This window comes from Mercenaria mercenaria, chromosome 11 (genome assembly GCF_021730395.1).
Source record: "Mercenaria mercenaria strain notata chromosome 11, MADL_Memer_1, whole genome shotgun sequence".
NCBI lineage: Eukaryota > Metazoa > Mollusca > Bivalvia > Venerida > Veneridae > Mercenaria > Mercenaria mercenaria.
In genome coordinates this window covers 58,177,022-58,203,614 of record NC_069371.1, presented here as the reverse complement: position 1 = coordinate 58,203,614, position 26,593 = coordinate 58,177,022, and the positions used below count along the sequence as shown (strand labels likewise).

The following is a 26,593-nucleotide window of genomic DNA, read 5'->3' as shown; positions in this document are numbered from 1 at the left end:
GGATAATTTTAAGTTGATAATAATGGCATGATGAATAGAATAACAGGTAACTGTCTTTTAAGAAAGGGGTTTCTCAGACGAGGCTAGATATGGTCCTAGAAATATTTTCTATGAAGCCGCTCCAGTTTGTCTGCTTGAGAAAATCCCCAAAGTTCAGAACAATATGACATTATAGACGTTACATATGCATCAAACAGATTATTACTGATATACAGAGGAATCTGCATGTCTCAAGTAATGCTTCTTAGCGAAAACATCGATTTAAGAGCTTTATCTGCTAATGCCTTTATTCCTTTGCGAAATGAACCACTACTACTAAGTACAAAGCCAAGATAGTCGAAGCTGTCAACAATGTCAATGTTCTGTCCGTTATATGTCCATGACAGGTTTCTTGATAACGGACCGCCCTTTTCAAATACCATAATTTCTGTCTTCTCGACGTTAACTGGTAAACCCTATTTTTTACAATACGCCTCTAATTTGTTTAAGTTAGCTTGTAGTCCTTCTGACGTTTCGCTCAGCAATACACTGTCGTCCGCGAAAAAGATTAAATAAATTAATAATTGGTCTAATGTAATGCCACAATCGATATTTTCATGTAAGCATATTTCAAGGTCATTCACGAAGTGGCAAAATTGTAGTGGCGAAGTTAGCTCCCCTTGAAATAGACCGAGGTCAATTTTAAAGAAGTCCGATAGATTATTTACGTGCTTTACACTTTACACACGATCTGACATCGCTATACATAGACCTTAACAATTAAAGCATTTTCCCATTAAATCTTACCTTTATCAGTTTGCACCAGAGGCCATTTCTGTATGTCGTGTCGAAACACTTTTGGCAGTCAAGAATTTTTATTTTGTGAAGTATACTTCTTTATGAGGGCTGATAAAAGAAATGCCTAACTTGCTTTACTTGTGAGAATTTCCATTGAAATATAAAACTGAGGTATACCAATAACAAAGTATCATATTTTCAGTATAATAATTATGAAGTATCATCTATTCTTCAGATTATAAACTATAAAGAATACTTAACTGCCATACTTAACGAAGAGACAATGAAGAAGTACAATCTCAACTTGAACACAAAGTCGTATTCATGTAAAAAATGTTACAAGCCGAAATTGAACCCGACAATTTTCAACGCCTTTGCTGTTGCAGCATTCAGGTATATATATATTTGTTATTCTGTAGTTAAATGACACAATGTTGTTATTTATCTATTTTGAATACCCTACATTTTTATACATGCATAGGAACTCCAAGGTAAAGAATATATAAAACAATCAGAATTATAATAAACTAAAAAGCAAATATGCTATAAAGGAACGTGGAAATATGTTGTTAGATATAGGTTGATACTGTGAGGAAGGTCACTGACAGACAATTCTAAGTTCTATTTTCCATAAAATTTCTAAAAGACCTGGATATGCGACATTTGAATAACATTGCAAATTGTGTTTACAAATCGCAGCATTCTATAGCTGCAGTTACTAAGCCACTTTGATTTATTTTGGTCAGGTTTGGACACTCACAGATCGCCGACTACCAGGCTTCGATGAGTAAACAGTACAAGTTTGTTGATAAGAAACCTATCGAATCAACATATCATCGTCCACATATGATAGAGTATGATCATGGAAGTGGACTGGATGGAATCGCTCGGTGGCTTGCAGCCGATTTTAGCCCTCTTGCTGATGGGTAAACACATTTATTATATCTTATATTTTATATTTTGGAGTTACCTGAAAAGAGGGCGGTAAAGTTAAAAAAGTCATATCTGCTGCAAGATTTCTGAAACAATTTTTGAAACAATACACTTTAATTCGATGATATACTATGAATATACTGAAAGCAAATTCCTCCATTCCATCTTTATCATATCAAAAATCTGTTTAATTTAGATTTTCTCGAAGTGTTTAATGTAGTAGTTTGTATCCAGAAAAATGCAAATTGTTTGCTTTATTTTTAGAATCTCACAGCATAAGTCTTTAGTACTGAAAATTAACTTATTTGACTTTTTCAGTAATTGAAAATAGAGATATAGGATCAATCAGAAATGCCTCATTACAGCTTAAAATTCAAAGTCTCGAACAATATTTTCAGGTATTTACGGGAATGAAATTTTAGTTTGGATGTCGCAAAATAATTTCATACTTGTCTTGTAGACTTCAACATGATCTTTGTAAATGGCGCCCATGACCCTAAGGTTGCATTTATTGATCGCGGCCGATGAGGCCGCGATCATATTGAATAGGTAAAGTATATGCGTGCTGGGGAAAATATTTCATGATGGACCTGTGAATTCTTTACTTATGGGTGAAACAGGTCTCATAAGCGTAAATACGACTAGCTTCTACTGATTATAAAACATACCGTAAGATTTGTTGTGAATTAACTGTTGTTGTACTTTTAGTAGTTCAACCGCCACCCTTTTCAAAGAGCAACATTTAAAAAACACGTTTTTTTCATCCTCAAGTAATATTTAAGTAGACTCGCACAGTTTAATCAATCTAGACGCATAATCTAACTCTATACATAGAGCGCCTACTTCACCCGATTTACATTCGGAACATTTTCACGCGTTTCGGGCTTTATCGTATGTTTAATCGTATGTATGTCCCAAAAGGCATACAGACACTAAATAGAAAAATTGCGCGAAAAAAATGGTAGTCGCATAATGGCGGACACAAATAATCCTCAGTATTTTTGCTCTGTAGAGCTATTTCCCTTATTTTCTTTGCAATTTATTTGCTAAAATCACATGACAGATCTATGCTTGACATGTAGGTAGCATTTTCGTAATGAAATAACAACATGACACAATTTTTCATGGAAACTTAAATCATACACCACCAGTATAATTTGGGGTCTCATTTTCTAGCTGATTTTGCAGTTTTTGTGTTTGACTGAAATTATTTTTCTTGCATCAAACATGACCCCCACTTTTCTTTTGCTTTCTAGTTAGCACTGACAATATTCTTCAAGAAAAGGTAAGTTACAGAAATTTAAAATGGGTCCTGATGTGTGCTGCGGTCATTGGAAATGGGTCAATTTCATATAGAATAAAGAACAACAACTATTTAGTGTGTTATAACCTATAAGATGACATTGGTAAAAAATGAAATCTGGCCAGATGATGGTGGGAATGGGCTAGTTTGATTAGAATTTGATAGAAAATGACAAATTAATTGAATTTTGTTGAAAATGAGGATAAAACCCAAAAATATCACATTTTGACTGTTTTAGGTGTATTTTTTTTCAAAAACTGCATATTTATAGGCTACTGATTGCTATTTTCTGGCCATCAGAGGTAAAAGTGAACATATATAACAGTTTAATTGTGTAATTTGCATGCATATCAGAGTAGAAAATGTCAAAACAGGGCAAAACAAGGCTGAATTTAGGGTAACTGCTTCAAAATTATGTCACGACAGCTATTTTTGACAAAATCTGATGCTTTGTCTTATGGTACTGAAAATGCTGTAAAAACTTGGAAACTGGTGATATCAAGCTAAAACCTTGTATTTCTTCATGCATTTGGGTTTCTTGTACATTTCAAATGAAACTGGCACACTGTCAGAGAAAAAAGTTTTTCTTATAGGCATACAGACACTAAATAGAAAAATTGCGCGAAAAAAATGGTAGTCGCATAATGGCGGACACAAATAGTCCTCAGTTTTTTTTTTTGCTCTGTAGAGCTATTTCCCTTATTTTCTTTGCAATGTTTTTGCTAAAATCACATGACAGATCTATGCTTGACATGTAGGCAGCATTTTCATAATGAAATAACAACATGACACAATTTTTCATGGAAACTTAAATCATACACCACCAGTATAATCTGGGGTCTCATTTTTTAGCTGATTTTGCAGTTTGTGTGTTTGACTGAAATTATTTTTCTTGCATCAAACATGACCCCCACTTTTCTTTTGCTTTCTAGTTAGCACTGACAATATTCTTCAAGAAAAGGTAAGTTACAGAAATTTAAAATGGGTCCTGATGTGTGCTGCGGTCATTGGAAATGGGTCAATTTCATATAGAATAAAGAACAACAACTATTTAGTGTGTTATAACCAAAATGCAAAAAAAATGAAGCGACCCGTATCTGAATTAACTGGTAAACACGCATTCATTCGACGCCGCCAGGCGGCGTCGTCGAGTATATGGGATACACTTTTATTTTGGACCATGTAAAGATGGTAATGAATAGTTTCGAAACGATAAACAGAACACAGTGAATAGTGTGTTAAAGGACCCACGATATTGCACAATAGATTTTAGTGAATAAACAAAAAATGGCATAAAGAAAACATCAAAAATGTATGTAATGCATACTATTATGTGATATAAGACAATGTTATTTGTCATTCCTCTCCTAATTTGTAGAGCAGAAAATATTTTTTTATTTAAACATTCGTCAAATTGATGATCCGATTTATTGATAAGAGAGGTTACTCTAAGTAAATTTCCCGAAAGAGCAATGTTTTCCAAATATCCAATGAATTACAATACCAGATCACGTGAAACTTTATAAGTGAATAGAAAACACTCATTACATTGTAGCACATTCTCTTATCAGCCCCTGTGTCTATTTTTAGAATGACCAGGATTCGGACAAACATTGAGAGAGATGTGTGTTGTTTATATAAACTCAATGGATGGTGTGATGATTTTATGATGTTATACATATTTTGTTCTGTATAAGAAATGTAAATGCATTTCAGACATGTCCTAGACTTTGGTAGACTGAATTACAGAAAGTATTTACTTTAACTGATGTTATTATTAGTTAACATGCATCTCACTCGAATTAGCTCCTGTTAGTTAGATTATCTTATTAATGTTGAAATTTACATTGACTTAGAGCTATGACATTAGTAATAATTAAGAAACAATATTTCAGGAAAACTTGATGATAAAATCAAATCACACATTGTTCTGTATTATGATTGGTGAAAGTAAACAAAAAATTACACCGATTGGAAAATAAAGCACCTTAGATTGAAATCTATATCAATCAAAAAGAAAACACAATTATGGAAGTTACATAATGTGATCTGTCAGTATAAAACAATTTTCCCTTTTTTGAGAACCAGAGTGGGGAGATCATGAACAACTTTCTTAATTTGTGAGAAAGTTTATTGTTTAAACTAAAACGTTATTAGTATTTGAACCAACTCAGTGGGACCAATGCAAATGTTGCGAGTTCGATCTCAGTGACAATTTGACTAGAAAGAGTAACTCTGAAATAACTCGTTCTCGACCCCAATTTTGTGGGGAAGTTGTATGACAGTTTATATTGGTTCACACATGATACATAACTTAAATACGGCTAAAATGATAATAATGTTGTGTCAAACAATAAAGAAATAAACAAGAAGAATCTGTCAGAACAAAAGTGTTCCAAATTTAAATACGTAACAAAAATGAAATAATATATTTAATACTATCATCTAAGATAATAATCTGTGTAAAAATCGATCAATTCAAAATTAATTCATCAAAGTCCTTCTTTCTCTAGTGGTTGTTACAAAATACAATCCATTTATATCATTAACATTTAATATCTAATAACATTGTGGAAAATAATAGTTGAAAGTTTGTCCTGCAGCTTCACTCTGTACATGCATTAAGTAGCTTAAAATATATACAACCAATTATATTTTTAAGTTATACTAGCGTACATACTGAATCATGCAGATGTTCATATTTTAACTACCTCTTTTCACTAAATGTTAAGACATTTCATGAGCATTTTTTTCTACAAAAAATATTGGCAAAAAGTTTCATAATCATGTAGATCTATACATGATCATTACTTCATTACATATATCATTCACGTTTATTGAACAAATATATGAACAAGTCAAATGGTTTATCGCGGCCAGAAATTTGTACAAACCGGACAGAAGTTGCGAAATTGTCATTTGTGCAGGAAAGAAGCGTTTACCATAATGTCCAGTACTGGACAGGTATAGTGACCATGCACGGACACAGCCAATTTTCTCAGAGGGGGTCCGATCCCCTGCCCCCCCCCCCCCCCCCACCCTGGAAATTTTGAAATTTAGCACTTCATTTTTTGCATTCTGGGACAGTTTTATGGACTAACCTGTTAAATTTGGGAAAAATGATAAAATCAAGCTTTCTTGAAGGTAAAATTCTTAGTTTCTTTTAGATAAATAATATGAATTATGTCGGGGTCGTATGTAGCAGCAGCCGCATATACTTTACATGCGGTCCTAATGTTGCCTTTTTCGAAAAACATTTTATTTCCTTCTTGTCTTCTTTCCTTTTTTAAAGATTTTCCAGAGGGGGTCCGGCGCCCCGGTCCCCCCCCCCCCCCCCCCCCCCACTCTGGATCCGCGCATGGTGACATATCAGGCTTTCTGTTTGTGCAGGTAAACTTGTGTTTGGTTAAATTTCAACAGAGCACAATTGTCTGAACAGTGTACAAACTCATTACTGTTTTTTCAGGCAAGGGTGGAAAAAAAGTGGTAGAAAATGAAAGCAGTAACATTTTTATTAAAAACAAATAAACAATGAGACAAACATTTCCAACATCTTTGGACGGTTCAAAAATCCCATGTTAAACATACGATAAAGCCCGAAACGCGTGAAAATGTTCCGAATGTAAATCGGGTGAAGTAAGCGCTCTATGTATGCGTCTGGATTGATTAAACTGGGCGAGTCTACTTACTTATTACTTGAGGATGAAAAAACGTGTTTTTTAAATGTTGCTCTTAAATAAGGGTGGCGGTTGAACTACTAAAAGTACAACAACACTTAATTCTCAACAAATCGTACGGTATGTTTTATAATCAGTAGAAGCTAGTCGTATTTACGCTTATGAGACCTGTTTCACCCACAAGTAAAGAATTCACAGGTCCATCATGAAATATTTTCCCCAGCGCACATATACTCGATCAATAAATTGCGCCAAACATTCAAACCATCTCAGTAAATATGCATTTTAGTACTTTAAATACATTTTCTTTTGCATCACTGGCCAGGTGAGATTAGAATGTGCAATGCAATCCTTACCGTACAGTAATTAACTCTATGTGCTATAGAATTCTACCGTCCGAAAATCGCTGGGCCATGAATGTTTGTTACTATTAATAGGGATGACCGCATTGAATGTAGTTCTGAAAATGTGCACAATTCTGATATAATTAACTTCAGCATTTCCTCATTTCCTAACAAACTGCATTTATGTAAAACTTCATACACATGCACCTGCATATAAGAACTTTCCACAGGTGCTGACCTTAGTTGGTGAAATAATTAATTTAATTTTGTATGTAAAGGGATCACCAACTCGCAATGTCAAGGTCATTGCAGGTAGAGGATTTGTGTTGCATGGTAATAATTCTTTATCATGTTTATTCTTGACTGTGTCTAACAGTTTATAAAATATATTGTGTTGCTAATGTTAATAATTTGTAACCAGCCGTCTAATACAATAATGATTAGGTAATTTCTCATAGTGCAGTAAATGTACTTCAGACACAACACTTGGCGGCGTTTTTGATGATTGCATCAATGAATTTCCTTGTACATTTTGTTGTGAACAGAGCATCTTTTCTATAGGATTGGAGCCGTGTACCGCTTAATGAAATTTTATTCGCTAAAATCTTCTACTTTATAATTACATTTAGAAAGTATGTAATTAGTATTGCTATTACCAAAACGCTTATTCAGCATAAACTTCGTAAATTGTTTGCTAACTGTTATCGCTGTAATGGTAATTCAGAATTAGTGTTTAAATTGGAAGTAATCAGAAGACTCAAGTCATTTACTTGGAAAGGTGTTTTTAATCTCTAGACAGACAAAACAAAACTGGTTTTAGACTTCATAATCGCAAAAAGATATAGGATACTAAGGGGAGTTACATTTATCATCCTCCAAGACTGACAGGCTAGGGTTTGACCCTTTGTACCCAAAGGTTAAACTTATTTAGTATTCACTGTATCACAAAATTAATTCAAATTATCTGCCTCTAAATTAATTTTGTGTCATTATATGTGCAGTGACAGAGAGCTTTACCCATTTAACCATACATAAAGGTCCAAGCATTAAAACAAATGACTTAAAACATGTCTATGGCATGGTTTCCTTAAAGAAAGAGATGCTCTTAAACAATCTCATTTTATCTGTTAAAAGATTTTAAAATTCCTTTCACCAAAAAATTGCTATATTTTCTAAATAAAAGATATAAACCTTTGATTTAGAGAATGAAACACATACCGCCTTAATAAAATCTACAAAACCATTGATCTCTAGAAACAACACCATGCCTATGCTTTTTTCAGAGTAAGGCACTGATATTTCAACCAATCTGGACGTTAAACGCAACATAGACTTGAAACTTACAAAATGTTAATGTGAATCAACTTTGACAGTCATAGAATACAATAAAATAAATATGAATCATCTTTGACAAGTCACAGAATGCAAAGAAAGTAAAAGTCATTAGAATGTATGAGATGAGAGTTCTTTGGATTTCTATCAAATATTTAATCAAAAGCATGTTTCACGTTACCTAATTGAGTTTAACGCGGTCGCTGGATTGTGGAAATTCTTCTACTGAAATATTGTGGGGCTAAATATTTAATCTGATTTACATTACCTTACACTTGCGTTGTTACTTAGATGAAAAATTAGTATAAAAAAACAGCAGAGAATTCGAGAATTGGTCTACAGCCTTGAGGAACGCATATTAAAAGCATTATTTCATATAATCAGAAAACATTATTTCATATAATCAGATTTCACTATATGTATCTCTAAACTAATGCATTTTGAAACTTCGTAATAAAAAAAAATATAAATTGAAAAACTAAAACAAAATTAGTTATAAACCATTTGTGACAGCAAACTGTTATTAAACAGTTTTCACTGTGTCCAGTAAAAATGCATACTGTTTTAGAGAAAATATTGAGCGGCAGTTTCTTCGTGTTTCATTTTGGAATAAGATGCCTTTGCCATACTCCGGGGAAAACGAGAGGCTTTGGTTTAATATCCGTGTAACATGTTGTGACTATTTTGCTAAATAAAGACATTTTCTCATTAAAGCGCTGACAGTTATGTCGAGATATTGTTAAACTCGAAGCGATACCCTCTGACACCCATCAATTTTAATTTGAAAGTTCTCATTGGAATGTTTTTGCTACAGGCTGATAGATTTGTCTCACAGTTTGAAGTTAACGAATGAGGTTTGGAATTAGTATAGAATGTAAGAAGAAATTTCGTTGTCATATTGTTCGCTGTAGTGAATTTAACTGATTACATTTAGAAAACTGAATGGTATCTTTGTGTAAGACTAGACTTATTAGTAATTTGCCGAACATGATTGCAGAGAAAGTGTTTATGCTAGAAACGCTCTGTATATGATTTCTGACCAGCATAAATGAGAAAAGTCAGTGGATTTACCGTTTTCCGCGCTTGGTACGAGTATAATGTCTTACATGCTCACTGAACTCGCAGTTTTCCGCGCTTGGTATAATGCCTGAAATGCTCACTGAATTCGTAGTTTTACTTAAATTATGTCGATGAGACTAACAGTTTTAAAAAAGAAGACAAACAACAAAAAGAAGCAAAAACGCACCATAGATTTGGAAAAAATTCTACATTGTACAATGAATACGGTATTAATGAATATCAGTTTTATTCGTGTCAGTGTCACTGTTTTTTTACACTAAATATAAACGATTAGTGTATGAGTGTGTTGATGTTTTGTTTGTTACAATATCAAATAGAGATTTATTTTTTTGACAGCCTATTTGAAGATGGTACTAGAAATAAGCTGTTTATGGACAAGCAGGGCAACAGCCTTGACCTTCCGGCGTTAAACATACAACGCGGCCGGGACCATGGAATCCCAGGGTACAACCACTGGAGGATCCATTGTCATCTTGGTAAGAGCTTTATGCTAGGCGAATAAGATATAATCATATCAGCTAAGTTTATATCAATTTCTTTATGTAAATTCTGGAATAAGTTCTACATCAATATATATCAATTGCTATTTGCGCCTCGTTCCTGATGGTAAACATCGCAACGAGGAAACGAGAGAACAGATACCAAACATAAAGGCTGAGCGGGATTTACAGTAACCGTTTTCGGTATAAAGCGACAAGGAAACGAACAACAGCTCCTGCAGTCGAAGCAAGCGCTCTACTGCTAGGTTACCGAGGCGACATTTGTTTAATTGTTTAAAGTAACATTTACCTTATAATCATTAAGTCTTCAGGTTGAGCAGACTTCCATTGATCTAAATGAAAACATAACAACACATTTATAAATTTCATTTTCGCCTTAAAATCGTAGCCTGGCTATCAGGTTTAATGGTTGTACACTAAGTACTTTAAACTAAATGTTTTTATCTTTTACTCAGTCTCTCAGATGACATTTTGGTGTATATAGTGTGCGAAAAATACAATACAGTTGTCCATTCTATTTTGAGACTCTATAGTTCTCACTCAGATTTATTAACGTTTCGGCCTTAAGGCCTTTATCAAAATGACGAATTCCGAGAATTACTCTACATCATGGCGTCTCATAATATAACAACATTTGAAATACAAAACCGGAACTGACGTAACATTATTAAACGTCAACGTCAAATCCCGCTACAAATCTGTCGTCAAGGATTCTAACGGAAGCAGAGCTGTCGCTCCTTTCAAAAGGCTTATCATTTGTACCAACCAGACATAGAGTAGATATGACAAAAATTCACAGTGACTTGGCTGAATGGGAAAGGAGAATGCGTTTAAAGGAATGTTTCCATGACAAGGAAGACACGTATAGTTTAGATCTCGATGAAGAACCGTGGTGTGAGAAGAAAAAAAAGTGACTTTACACCAGAACCAGGAAGAGATAAGTATTTAGATGCTTACATAGAAGAAGTAAAAATTGCGATTGTCAATGGCATTCATGACAAATGCACATCGAACATGTCCAAGTCAGAAAGGAAAGCGATGAAAGCACTCCTAAATGACAACAATATAATTATAAGACCGGCGGACAAAGGGTCAGGTATTGTAATAGTGAATGCGGAAGATTATATAAAAAATTTAGAAAAGGAAGTAAAGGACAATGCTTCTTATTTGGAAACTGATGGCGGAGCACAATATAGAGTGGAAAAAGAAGTAAAGAAGATTACCAACAAGATGTGTAGAGATGGTCTTATTTCCAAGAAGTTGAAAGATTATTTAATATAGGCCCCATGTGGTTCTGGGACGATCTATGTATGAAAATAATTGGAACCACTGCCTTACCCTTTCATGGTCGTAAGAGGCGACTAATAGGGTCTTAACACTTGGTTTTGCTGTAACTCTGTGATTCCAGCAGGTATGCAAATTTTGATTCCATACCTCGTGTTTTTATTACGATGTAAATGAGATGTGAAACCAAAATTTGTAGTCCTGTTTGGCGCCATATAACCTATACTGTGTTGGTGCGCCGTAAACCCAAATAAATAAATAAATAAATATTTAATACAGAAACATCCAGTTACTGGCAAATTGAAGGGAAATCCCAAAATTCACAAGCGTGAGAATCCATACAGAACGATTGTTAGTGGAATTGAAACTGCAACAGAGCGCATGGCAGAAGTAGCGGAGAAGGACCTTAATGAATATGTTGAAAATAGTCCCAGCTACTTAAAAGATACCACAGATTTCTTAAACAAACTGAAAGTGATTCCCCTACCTATCCCAGAAGGAGTGATTTTGTTTTGTTTTGACGTAGTCAAGTTGTACCCATCTATACCTAGGCGAGAAGGTTTAACAGCTTGTGAAGAAGCTCTCCAATGCAGAACTAACCAAAATGTCACAACAGAAGCGGTTATGAAAATAGTAAATACGGTACTAACGAACAATGTTTTTTCATTCAATAATAGCGAAGGAAGGAGTGGCGATAGGGTCAAAGCTAGGTCGTAATTTTGCTTGTTGCTACATGCGCAAATGGGACGAGAAGTTGATGGAGAATGAAAAAGTATCAATGTTTTACAAGCGTTACATTGATGACGGATTTGGACTGTGGCAACATGGACTAGAAGAGTTGTTAAAATTCAGAGATTTTGCGAATCAGATACACCCGAACATAAAAGTGGAATTAAGGTGGCATACAACAAGTATAGAATTTCTGGACACGACTGTCAGAATTGAAAGAAATAATGAAATTACAACAGTCTTATATTCGAAACCGACGGACAAACACTTATATTTAAACTGGAAATCAGACCACCCTCAAAACGTAAAAAAGGCAATTCCGTATGGATTAGGAGTAAGATTGAAAAGGATTTGCTCGACGGAAGCAGACTACGCCAAACACAGACAGGAACTAAGAGGCCAGCTAAGGAGAAGGGGATACAGTGGAAAGTTTATTGAAAATCAACTGAATAGAGTAGACAGGATAGACAGGGCTAAATTATTAACACCACAGAAACTCAAAAAAGAGAAAATGAAGAGGGTACCTGTAGTAGTGACTTACTCCAGACATCTCCCGAATTTACGTAATATTGTACGTAAACATATGAACACGTTACACAAATCAGAACGAATGAAACATATATTCAGTGACACCCTAATTGCGGCTTACCGCAGGGACACGAATATTTCTGACCTTTTGGTACATGGAAAGACAAACAAGGTTATGAAGCAATACCAAACGGGCGATTTGAAACCAGGATGTAACGGAAAGTGCGTGGTATGTGAAATGATAGACAAAGGGAGGCACAATAATGACAAGACTATAGCGGCACGGATAGAGCGAACTCAAACCTGCCAGGCATGGAACCTGGTATATGGGATAAACTGTAACCAGTGTGATAAAATTGTGTATATTGGTGAAACGTCAAGATCGCTGAAGGAGAGATTGCCAGAACATGAAGCGGACATACGGCTGAAACGTACGAAATCAGTGGCAGAACATTTCAATATGCCTGGTCATAGCATAGGTGATGTCGGTGTGTCGGTGTTAGAACACATGAAGGAAAACAGTAGATACTACCGACAGATCAAGGAGCTTGAGTGGATCCACGAGTTGCAGACAGAGGCGCCAAATGGACTTAACACGAAAGCGAAACTTGGGGTTCTTTGGAGAGAATATAAATAAACTCAATCAAATTGATGTTTAAGTAACATTTAATTTTCCGGAGGTATTGGTTTTAAGTAAGCGTTTTTATATTAATTTTGGATATTTGTCGTTGCGACCCTTTAATATGTTCTTAATATGTATTTCTTTCATATATATTATGTCCTTTTTTCTGCCTTTAACGCATTTTTGTGAGTTTCAAATATATACTTGTCATCAGTACAAATATTTCAGAAACCAGGTCAAAATGGAGATAAAGCAGGCCCACACAAACTACCTAGAGTATGTCCTAGAAGCACACTCAGGTGATCCAAATAACCCCAAACCAGGTCAAAACTTCTCCCGTAAAAAGCTCTTCTCAACCATTAAAAATGCTAAACAGGACACTCAAGGCATTGCCCCACTATCGGAAAATGATAACCTTATCACAGATAGCAGGGGCCAGGCAAATGTTCTCAACCGCCAATTCCAGTCCGTCTTCACTCCAATGAATCCCTTAAAACTAAGTCAGCTATGCCTAATGAAAACCAAATACCTGTTTAGCAGTGCCCCAAAGCCTCAGTACCCCAAAATGCCTGAAATTTTCATCAGTGTAAATGGTGTCCAAAAGCTTTTGTCCACATTACAGAGTGACAAAGCTTGCGGTCCCGATAACTTAAAACCGGTAGTCCTGAAAAACTTCAGTGTACAAATTGCCCCCCTGGTCACCAAACTTTTCCAAAAATCTCTAGAAACAGGCACTATCCCTTCCGACTGGTCCAAGGCGAATGTCACTCCTCTCTTTAAGAAAGGTGATAAAAGCAACCCTGCTAACTATAGACCCATTTCCCTGACATGTGTTCTTTGCAAAGTTATGGAGCACATTGTCGCATCAAACATCACTAAACATTTCCAGGTCAACAACATACTTATCACCTTCAACTTGGCTTCAGGTCAAAACGGTCATGCGAAACTCAACTATTAGGACTTGTCGAGGACCTACCCAGGAATTTAATTCAAGGTCACCAAACAGACTTAATACTCCTCGACTTCTCAAAGGCGTTTGATAAGGTTAATCACCTAAAGTTACTATATAAGCTGCACCAACATGGCATCCAGGACTGTACACTACAGCGGGTCAAATCATTTCTCATCGGTCGCCGTCAGTCCGTCTTAGTCAATGGTGATAAGTCGGATGAGGTCCCGGTCACATCTGGTGTCCCACAGGGCTCTGTCCTCGGCCCTCTCCTCTTTCTGCTATACATAAACGACCTGCCTGAAAATATTGTTTCACAGGTCCGGTTATTTGCTGATGATACTGCTGTTTATATCACAGTCAACAATGTTACACAACAACATACTCTGCAAGAGGACTTAACCAGGTTACAAAAATGGGAACACACATGGGACATGGAATTCAACCCATCCAAATGTAAAGTGATTAATATTTCCAAGTCTAAACACCCTTACAAATCCACTTACACACTACATGGGCAGACACTAGCAACTGTGAGTGATGCAAAATACCTTGGTGTTAGCATCACTTCAGATCTAAACTGGAACAAACACATAAACCAGGTCACTTCAACAGCTGGTCAAACACTTAACTTCATTAAGCGCAATATTCCCTCCAAACAGCAAAATATTAGGGAATTTGCCTACAAAACCCTTGTTAGACCACAACTAGAGTACTGCAGCTCAGTGTGGAGTCCACATACACAGCTCAACATACATAAAATCGAGATGGTCCAACGCAGGGCCGCTCGATGGGTCACCAGTGACTATTCAAACTACAGCAGTGTCACACACATGTTAAAGCAATTGGGGTGGCGTTCCCTTGCAAACAGAAGGAATGATGCCAGGCTACTGATGTTTTACAAGATTGTCCATGGACTGGTTGCAGTGCCAATGCAATGCCATCTTATATTTTACCTCCTACCCGGCTCACTAGACACATGCATTCCCTATCTTTCCGGCAAATTCAAACACCCTGTAATTATTACAAGTTCTCTTTCTACCCGGCTACCATCATTCTCTGGAATTCTTTGCCGGCTGACATTGCTCAGGCACCTACCCTGGACCAGTTTAGGCAAGGGGTAACCAAACTGGGCCAGGACTTCTGAGTGACCAGGCTCTTTTTAATCCTTTTACTGTACATTTCGCCTTTTTATTAGCACTATCAGCTTTGTCTCAAATTCTCACAAATACTTTATGTATTACTTTATTTCTCCTGTACATTCCTGCTTTTAAACTCTTATGCACTGACGCGCACCTGCATAAAATACTCGCAAGGGTGTCATGCAGTATTTATAGATAGATATTTTACTGGTTCCGATACTAATATAGATTTTTTTTTTTACTTTTTTTTGTAATTACTTCCCTTTATACGTAAAATTTGCCTATTTTCTATAGTTTCTATTTCGTTTGATGATAAACTATTCGTTTTTAAATTTATTTTTATTCATTTTAGTAAAGATCTAATGGTTGAATGCAAAATTTTATGAGGATCTTTGTTTGTTTTAGCTTTTTGTTTGTCATATATCTATGGTATATAAACTTTCATTGTCCTACCAACGAATTGATAAGGATATAATTTTAATTTGTCTGCCATAATAGCATTGGGACTTCACTAGCTTAAAGCCGTAATTTAAATAATAAAACTCCATTTCGTAGACGTAAAGTCCATTTCGCACTCTATCCCTACCGCTAGCTTGATGTGTTTCTGCACATTAAGTCTTTTATTTTTAATCATATCTTCATTAGGCCAGAAGACAGTCCTTGTGTATCATAAATGTGTATCGCTTTTTAGCGGGATTTGACGTTGACGTTTAATAATGTTACGTCAGTTCCGGTTTTGTATTTCAAATGTTGTTATATTATGAGACGCCATGATGTAGAGTAATTCTCGGAATTCGTCATTTTGATAAAGGCCTTAAGGCCGAAACGTTAATAAAACTGAGTGAGAACTATAGAGTCTTTAAACATTTGGTACCCCTTAGGGTAAATACTGCATTCTATTTTGTTAAAGGATCTTCTTGCAGATTTTATTCTTTCAAACAAATGGACACAGGGTTAAGTGACATTCTACGGGTAGAAGACAATAGTTACTGGTTCGGCAGTGTTTCACAATACTTCCATGTGTCCATTTGGTTTATGAGTTATTTCTGGGTAAACAACATACATTTTATCTAATGAATTAACAGTTCCTTGCGTATTTAATTATTACTTACATGTATAAATGTCCAACCCAACACTCCATTGACATGTAACGATACGTTTATGTGGAACACGGTACACCTTCGGTTTGGTAAATAGTAATAGTCTGATGATGTCTATCCGACCGTCCGTCCATCTGTCTACGTGTCTTCTGCGACATTTACCCAAGTATATTCGTTCCATGTAATGTTAGATTAACTTTATAAAATCTATTTATTCTGATGACATGTTACCTGAATGAGTATGTATCATTGACAAGTAATGATCTAATGTTTTCCGTCGGGACATCTTTTCGTACATTTAAAAGAGCATAATTTTTCAATCTGTCATAATAGTAATAACCTAATGATATGTTCATAACGTATTCTAGAGAAAGACTTCAAAAAGATTATTTAGTACATTTTTCATCTTCCCAACATTATTTGTCACAGTGTTGTTCATGTTATGTTCATTTACAGAAAAAAATTGTTTAAACTAAACTATATTCGAAAATGGGGATTATTAAAATTGTTAAAGTTACATCCTTTCATTGATCGCGGCTGCGATCATATTGAATAGGACAAGTATATGCGCGCTGGGGAAAATATTTCATGATGGACCTGTGAATTCTTTACTTGTGGGTGAAACAGGTCTCATAAGCGTAAATACGACTAGCTTCTACTGATTATAAAACATACCGTATGATTTGTTGTGAATTAACTGTTGTTGTACTTTTAGTAGTTCAACCGCCACCCTTGTTTAAGAGCAACATTTAAAAAACACGTTTTTTTTTCATCCTCAAGTAATAAGTAAGTAGACTCGCCCAGTTTAATCAATCTAGACGCATAATCTAACTCTATACATAGAGCGGTTACTTCACCCGATTTACATTCGGAACATTTTCACGCGTTTCGGGCTTTATCGTATGTTTAACATGGGATTTTTGAACCGTCCAAAGATGTTGGAAATGTTTGTCTCATTGTTTATTTTTTTTAAATAAAAATGTTACTGCTTTCATTGTCTACCACTTTTTTTCCACCCTTTGCCTGAAAAAACAGTAATGAGTTTGTACACTGTTCAGACAATTGTGCTCTGTTGAAATTTAACCAAACACAAGTTTACCTGCATAAACAGAAAGCATGATATGTCACCATGCGCAAATCCAGAGGGCCAGGGGGGGGGGGGGGGGGGGGGGGGGGGGTCCGGACCCCCTCTGGAAAATCTTTAAAAAAGGAAAGAAGACAAGAAGGAAAGAAAATGTTTTTCGAAAAAGGCAACATTAGGACTGCATGTAAAGTATATGCGGCTGCTGCTACATACGACCCCGACATAATTCATATTATTTATCTAAAAGAAACTAAGAATTTTACTTTCAAGAAAGCTTGATTTTATCATTTTCCCAAATTTAACAGGTTAGTCCATAAAACTGTCCCAGAATGCAAAAAATGAAGTGCTAAATTTCAAAATTTCCAGGGTGGGGGGGGGGGGGGAGCAGGGGATCGGACCCCCTCTGAGAAAATTGGCTGTGTCCGTGCATGGTCACTATACCTGTCCAGTACTGGACATTATGGTAAACGCTTCTTTCCTGCACAAATGACAATTTCGCAACTTCTGTCCGGTTTGTACAAATTTCTAACCGCGATAAACCATTTGACTTGTTGTATTTGTTGTTTTAGACAAGGCTAACATGACAAAGGACGGAGAATTTATATTACCTGACCACAACGATAATGAAACACACAAGTTAGAGCATACTTACAGGTAAGAGTACACTACACTGTGATAAACACAGTTTACAGTTAAAGAAACATTTCTAAAAATGTTTACAGTAATATTACTGTAAAATGGCAAAGAATATCTGTTATATAAGCAAGAGCATTCAGACAAAATTGGAATATCTTCATATAGGTATCGCTCTTCTTGAAGAAACACTTACTTTTCACTCACTGAACCGTCACAATTCGCACGTAATTCGCTGATTAGCACGTTTCACCCTTTGCACGTACTATTCGTGAGCCGCGGACATTACACAGTGGAAAATCATATCGGACAGATCCTTCACGTCGTTTTGTTCAATTCCATAAAAAATTGTTTGGATACTTAACGTCATGAAATGCCACGGCTACCCGAAAGAGACAGAGGACGCGCAGTTGACTTGTTAATGCAAGGTTTCTCACAGTCACGGGTCGCTAGGCAACTTGGTGCTGCTCAGTCAACCGTCAGCCGACTTCGGCAACGTTTACGTGCGACGGGGCACGTCCTCTACGAGGTCTGTTCACTAACCGCCCCGGTTAAGGTGAAAAGTGCTAATCAGCGAATCACGTGCGAAATGGTGACGGTTAAGTGAGATCGATATGTTGTTACAATTTGTGTACACAATATTAGTCAATGGGCAAATTTTAATTTGTTTGTTATTGATAGTTAAAAATTATGCAAAATTAAAACCTATGCGTTTCTATTTCCTTTCAGTATACTTTAAAAACACTTTTTTGTCATTGTATTGTAAAAAGTATATTATAGGAAAAAGTAGTCCAGTATGGTATATAGCGTCATATTTAGGACTGGTACGGTATATAGTGTCATATTTAGGTCTGGAATGGTATATAGTGTCATATTTAGGTCTTGAATGGTATATAGCGTCATATTTAGGTCTGGTAAGCTATATAGCGTCATATTTAAGTCTGGTACGGTGCATAGCGTCATATGTAGGTCTGGTACAGTATATAGCGTTATATTTAGGTCTGGAATGGTATATAGCGTCATATTTATGTCTGGTACGCTATATAGCATCAGATTTAGGTCTGGTATGGTATATAGTGTCATATTTAGGCCTGGAACGGTATATAGCGTCATATTTAGGACTGGTACGGTATATAGAGTCATATTTAGGTCTGGGACAGTATAGCATCATATTTAGGTCTGGTACGGTATGTAACATCATATTTAGGTCTGGTACGGTATATAGCGTCATATTTAGATCAGGTGCGGTATATAGCCTCACTTTGGTTGTTTTCACATACATTAAAAGCTTAGTATAAGGTATGTCTGTATAATATAAAAACTGGCAAACTATCTTGCAAAGACATAACATCCTGAGTCACTTTAAATATTTGATGAACTGCTAAAAGCAACTAATACCTACATGCACGTTTTCAGACATGTTGATGATATAGATCTTTTTGCGGGTGCAATGACCGAGACTTTACTACCTGACAGCTCAGTTGGACCAACGTTTGCTTGTTTGATAGGTAAACAATTCAGAAATCTCAAGAAAGGCGACAGATATTGGCACGAAACACCGGACAAGATCATCAGATTCACAAAAGGTACACGATTTTGCCAAACGTCGTGTTGTTGTATTGACAATTAAACGCCGAAAAGAATGCAATTGTAGAGAGTTTGCTACGTTTTATTGGTACCTACATCATTGAGCGATTCGGCTCCTTGCATTACTGGAAATATCAATATTAATATCATCTCTAGTTGAACTGTCACAATGAGTTTCTTCTTTTTCTAACATATCATCACCTCTCTGATTTTCCTCCACAAGAGCTTAGCATCACCTCTCTAATCTTCCTCTACAAAAACATAGCATCACCAATCTAATCTTCTACAATAACACATCGCCACCTCTCTGATCCTCCTCTAAAACATAGCATAACCTCTCTAATCTTCCTCAACAATAACATAACATCACCAATCTAATCTTCTACCATTTTACATCACCATCTCTCTGATCCTCCTCTACAAAAACATAGCACATAGCATCACCAATCTAATCTTCTACAATAACAAATCGCCACATCTCTCTCTCTCTCTCTCTCTCTCTCTCTCTCTCTCTCTCTCTCTCCCCCCCCCCCTCTGATCTTCTTCTACCATAACACATCACCACCCCTCTGATCTTCCTCTACAATAACACATCACCGCCTCTTTGATCCTCCTCTACAATAACACATCACCGCTTCTCTGATCTTCCTCTACAGTAACACATCACCGCCTCTCTGATCCTCCTCTACAAAAAACATAGCATCACCAATCTAATCTTCTACCATAACACATCACCACCTCTCTAATCTTCCTCTACAATAACACATCACCGCCTCTTTGATCCTCCTCTATAATAACACATCACCACCTCTCTGATCTTTCTCTACAATAACACATCACCACCTCTCTGATCTTTCTCTACAATAACATAACATCACCAATCTTATCTTCCTCTACAATAACACATCACCACCTCTCTAATCTTCCTCTACAATAACACATCACCGCCTCTTTGATCCTCCTCTACAAAAAACATAGCATCACCAATCTAATCTTCTTCTACCATAACACATCACCACCTCTCTAATCTTCCTCTACAATAACACATCACCGCCTCTCTGATCCTCCTCTACAATAACATAGCATCACCAATCTGATCTTCCTCTACAATAACACATCACCACCTCTCTGATCTTCCTCTACAATAACATAGCATCACCAATCTTATCTTCCTCTACAATAACACATCACCACCTCTCTAATCTTCCTCTACAATAACACATCACCGCCTCTCTGATCCTCCTCTACAATAACATCTCACCACCTCTCTGATCTTCCTCTACAATAACACATCACCACCTCTCTGATCTTTCTCTACAAAACATAGCATCACCAATCTAATCTTCTTCTACCATAACACATCACCACCTCTCTAATCTTCCTCTACAATAACACATCACCGCCTCTTTGATCCTCCTCTACAAAAAACATAGCATCACCAATCTAATCTTCTTCTACCATAACACATCACCACCTCTCTAATCTTCCTCTACAATAACACATCACCGCCTCTCTGATCCTCCTCTATAATAACACATCACCACCTCTCTGATCCTCCTCTACAAAAAACATAGCATCACCTCTCTAATCTTCTTCTACCATAACACATCACCACCTCTCTAATCTTCCTCTACAATAACACATCACCGCCTCTTTGATCCTCCTCTACAAAAAACATAGCATCACCAATCTAATCTTCTTCTATGATAACACATCACCACCTCTCTAATCTTCCTCTACAATAACACATCACCGCCTCTCTGATCCTCCTCTATAATAACACATCACCACCTCTCTGATCCTCCTTTACAAAAAACATAGCATCACCAATCTAATCTTCTTCTACCATAACACATCACCAACTCTCTGATATTCCTCTACAATAACACATCACCAACCCTCTGATCTTCCTCTATAATAAAACATCACCAACTCTCTGATCTTCCTCTATAATAACACATCACCAACTCTCTGATCTTCCTCTATAATAACACCTTAACACCTCTCTGATCTTCCTCTACAGCAACACATCATCACTTCTCTGATCTTCCTCTATAATAACACATCATCACCTCTCTGATCTTCCTCTGCAATAACATAGCATCACCAATCTAATCTTCCTCTATAATAACACATCATCACCTCTCTAATCTTCCTCTACAATAACACATCATCACATTCCTAATCTTCCTCTACAAAACAACACATCATTACTTCTCTCTCTGATTTTCCTCTACACAGCTATAATAACATATCATGACCTTTCTGATCTTCATCTACAATAGTTGCACTTACTAGACCTCAATGCACATGTTTCAAACTACCGTCAAATTTCTCAACTAATCTATTACACATAGGGCCGTACGGTGTTGTAGACACCTGTTTTACCTGTTTTAGAGACAATATTTCAGTCATGAGCACTTATACAAACTCTGACTGACAATTTTAAATGTCTTGACTGGAGTGCAGGTATGATTTGATGGTTTACAATGGCATCATGTACTTTACATTCGATGGGAAGACAAGGAACACATAATGAGTTACTTATTTTTTAAAAAAGAAATATATATAATTGTTTGTTCACAATTACGGTAAAATTAAATAGTTTTGTCCTCGTTGATTTATTTAAAGTTGTGTGTTTTATATAAAGCAAAATTATAACAAAGGTACAAGAACTGTCCGAGCAGACAGCGTGGTCGACTATTCTAATGCTTGGTAGAAAAATAGTGTACATCTGAGGAAGCAAGAGCTGGAGTAATTTATACCTACACAATACTGTTTTGTTTTAGTAATAGTAATTCATAAATGACGATATGAAGAATAAAAAGAAATAGCTGGGAGGGGTAGGAGTCGTTGTAACCAAAATCAAATAAACATATTTGAGGACGGTGGATTTCTGGAGTTATAGACAATGTGTCGTACGATGACGACGATCATTTCGAACAACTATTTCAAGTTTGACTCTCGTTCATAAACTTAAGAAATAGAATAAAACCGTCTTAGTTTCATTCCGATAACGAGGCAAATAAAGCGCATGTCGCTGTATAAATATGCATATTTTTTATATTTAGATCAGCTGGCAGAGCTCCGAAAGGTGACCTTGGCAAGGGTTATGTGTGATAATTTTGAGATAGACAAGATACAACCAAATGTGTTCCGAGTACCAGGACCGTAAGTATAAAAATGACAGAACAATCTTGGGTTTGTGCCATGCATTATTGGCGTTACTACTACGACCGTGTTATATTCTTAGACTAAAAGTCGACGTACACAAATTTCAAACACTGCGTTCATACATTAAAAACAATCACTACGTTCATGGGCATATTTTTAAGTGTAGATTTATACTCTTCCAAACTGTATATCAAGTAAAGTTTTTACTCTATTATAATTAGTATTCAGTATAGCTTTATACTTTTACAACTATGCAGTACAGGTTTTATACTCTTTTATGCTGTGTATTCAGTATAGTTATATAGTTGTTCATACTGTGTGTCCAGTATAGTCTTTATACTATTTTATACTTTGTATCCAGTATAGTTTTATCCCCCACCCTGAGTACATGTATTAAATAGAGTTTTATACTTTTTCATACTGTGTATTCAGTTTAGTTTATGCTCTATTATACTGTCTGAAAATTTACAGCTATTTTTCTGATACACGGATTTAGATTTTTACAGTTTGATCCATCTTTTACGTAATATAGTATTTTCGTGATTTCTCTTCAAATATATATGACAAAGCATTTTAGATTATACATCAGTTTAAAGAACATCGATTGTTTTTAATTTTCAAAATCTCTTGCCGATTTTGAATTTATCATAAACGCGATTTTTGTGGTGTTTTTCCCTTTGTTTTCCTCGGTCATATTGACATCAGACAATTAAAAAAATGTTTGGCATTATATTTGATAGATTGTTATAAGACTTTCAATATATCCTGGTCAGATAAAAAGCAAAGTTTCCAGGCAAAGTATATATATATTTAAAACAACATTTTTCAAACTTGTGATTTCGCAAGATATTTACAATGGAAAAATATATTTTTGGCCATAAAAATTACATATTTTAAACATTGTAAAATGTTAAAAGGATCCTACTATTACCTTTATGAAGGATGTTAAGTTTATATAAGACCTTGTAAAACACAGCAGCCACAGTCCGCGAAAAACTCTATTACGGATTTGGTGGATCCAACATTACACGTAGATGGATAAAAGAGAATCTGAAAAAAACGTTTTATGCCTAAATCACTTTAACATTTTAGAAATATATTCCTTACTTTCTCAGTTTTGATGTTGTTTTGAGAAAACTCATCGTTTTGTCTATGTGACTTATAAGAAGGTCATCTTGGAAATTAGATAACTTTAAATGGGCTGTCTGTCTGTCTGTCTGTCTTCCTGCCTGACTGTTTGTCTGTCATGTCTGTCATCTATCTGCCTGTATGTCTTCCTGCCTGTCTGTCTTTGTTTGTCTATCCTCTGCTTCCATGCCAGTCTTCCTGCCTGCCTGTTTCTTAGTTTTATTTTGACGTTCAGCTCGGGGCGACCTCCTTCACCTGGTATAACATGTATATCGTTTTCCTTTTCACATGCAGCGGAAACGAAAGGGTGGACTGTACCCAACTGCCTGCAATCGATTTAGACAAATGGAAATCGTGTACAAAATTGTTACCAGACGGCAGGCCTAACTTCAAGAGGAACTGTGCGAAGAAAAGAAATGTTTGAACTGATATTCAATATTAAATATATGAACAGTAAAATGCTATAATAAAGTAAATAAAACATAAAAATGTGCATTTTTGAGACAATTGTGTAATGTACTGTACCTCACAATAATGTTTATTGAGACAAAATACAAGTACTCTCTGAATTCCGACTTAATTATATTGATAAACATGTAAAGAAAACTAAATTACACTTTGTCAGGAATAAAAAGAGATACTTAAGAGGTGTTGAATGTTATATAGAGGCACGGCATGTCATTCAGGTTATATAAAGATCATATTATTTACCTCCAACCATCATTGTTATCTTCCTGTTTCACATGTCCCTTGGGAAATATCATATGACTGTTTAAACCTGAAGTCTGTTGCTACGTCATTATGATAACACAAAGTAAACATATATTCAAAGATTTGTGAATTGCAATATCATCAAACTGCATTTTTATCAGCATCTCTTATAAAAAAACCTTGTTCAGCCGCCTTGGTGTTTAACACATAAAGACCCGATGCTAACAGAAAAAAAACATGAAAATGAATTCGTTCGGTTGTAAAAAATGCCACCCTTGTAAACTCACATAATTGTTAACGACTTGATACATCAAATGACCACCTCTGAAGCAATGAAGCAATGAGAGCACAACGCCCTTTCTTATTGACATAATATTATCAAAGCACTCGTCTGAATGTCACAAATATAATTAAGGGGCAACCCTGGGCAGTTGTCAAGATTGCAGACTTGAATTACTTTGTCTCTCATTCTGTAGATTCAAAGGCCCCGCTTTTGGAATAGAATTCTTTCATGTTGGGAAACACTCCAGCTGGCTTACTGAAGGCCGTTGATTCTAACCAGGTAAAAACCCTTGTCTGATAGAGATTACGAAGGGATACCTGGGGTCTTCTTCAGCCAGCAAAAGCTGGAAATTCGCTAAATTTTGTTGGTGTGATGCTTAACCTTAACAAAAAGAAACAAAAGAAACAAATATCACGTGTGGATTTTCTGACTTAATTGAACATTAACAAGATTCTAACTCGGACAAATATTCTACAGTAGAACCTCCGTGTGTAGCTGTCGCAGAACGTGTCTAAAGATGCGAAAATACGAGATATGTGCAACGAACTGTGCTGTTACTCCAAGAGAAACAAAAATCGTAAGCTAATCACCTTTCTGTCCAATTTTATTATCACTATTTTTGTAAATGATTCATGAAATGACTTTAATAAAATTTGTTCACATCAAATATCAAATAGTCCTTTGGCCGGTAAAACAGTTCGCTGACTTAAATGTACTAACACAGTGTTTATGTTGACGAGCTGAGCGGTATGATGTATTGCTCATTTATCGGACTCTGACAACATTACTATTTATTGGCATTAATGAAAGATAACAGAATGACTCCATGAATCACTAAAGGAATTCAATGTGGCTACCTAATGTGTGTTTGCGGACTAGCTAGGTCAACATTAATATTACTTGTATATATTCTGAAAGAAGAGTAAGAGCGTAAGACGTAGAGGCATTAAAGAGAACCAGTGTAAACCCATTAACACCATTTACCCTCATAATTCAAAAGTTGCCTGAACTTACAGCAGATATAAACACAAAACACAAGTTTAAGGGGACATAACCTTCGTACAACTACCGAACTCTTCACATAACAAGGTACCAATAAGTACTAAGATAAAAGTAGAGCCACTACTTCGGAGCAACCTTCAGAAAAGAAGGAAATGGGTTCACAGCGTTTTAGACACCAGTCTGTTAGTATTTGTTCAAATTGTAACGAGTACGGTACATGATTTCAATGATAATCTTTTTACAACATTAATCTATCTCCCTTCTGTTGGAATATTTGAATACAAGGACATATTGAAATGTGCCAGAGATCGTATACCAGTTTCTGAGAAGAATGTAATCAAAGTAAGTTATGTGTGACGCACTATTAAATATATTAATTTACCAAGTTATCCTACAACATTAATGTTACAGGAAAAACTGTGGTTTCCAACAATTATTCAGTTATGTACCGGCGGTTATGGATTTACTAAAGAAGGATATTGTCATCCCTCGCATGCTGTTTTCATTATTGAACGTCTACATTGCACTAGTAAAAGTTTCTGTAACGGCAGTTTCGTGAGTTAAATTTCCAAACGCATCGGTCGATGTGCAAATGAGCTACGGTATATGTCATAAAATTTGGAACAACTTTTTCTGAACTTTTTTGGTATGGTGTTAGACACTTAATGAGACCTTCAAATAGAATATATAT

General features: G+C 35.8%; 1 protein-coding gene across 3 annotated transcripts in view; it reads left to right on the top strand.

The window, feature by feature from the left end:
- LOC123530689 (eosinophil peroxidase-like) overlaps positions 1 to 24,551 on the top strand; it is a 68,053-nt gene extending 43,502 nt beyond the window's left edge. For all 3 annotated transcript variants that reach the window (XM_045311439.2, XM_045311438.2, XM_045311440.2), the window contains 7 exons: positions 1,013 to 1,170; positions 1,524 to 1,703; positions 9,783 to 9,922; positions 17,954 to 18,038; positions 19,434 to 19,603; positions 22,676 to 22,775; positions 24,201 to 24,551. In XM_045311439.2, coding sequence (XP_045167374.2) covers positions 1,013 to 1,170; positions 1,524 to 1,703; positions 9,783 to 9,922; positions 17,954 to 18,038; positions 19,434 to 19,603; positions 22,676 to 22,775; positions 24,201 to 24,330 — 963 coding nt within the window. In that variant the 3' untranslated portion in view covers positions 24,331 to 24,551. The remainder of the gene's footprint in view (positions 1 to 1,012; positions 1,171 to 1,523; positions 1,704 to 9,782; positions 9,923 to 17,953; positions 18,039 to 19,433; positions 19,604 to 22,675; positions 22,776 to 24,200) is intronic.
- The last annotated feature ends 2,042 nt before the right edge of the window (positions 24,552 to 26,593 follow it).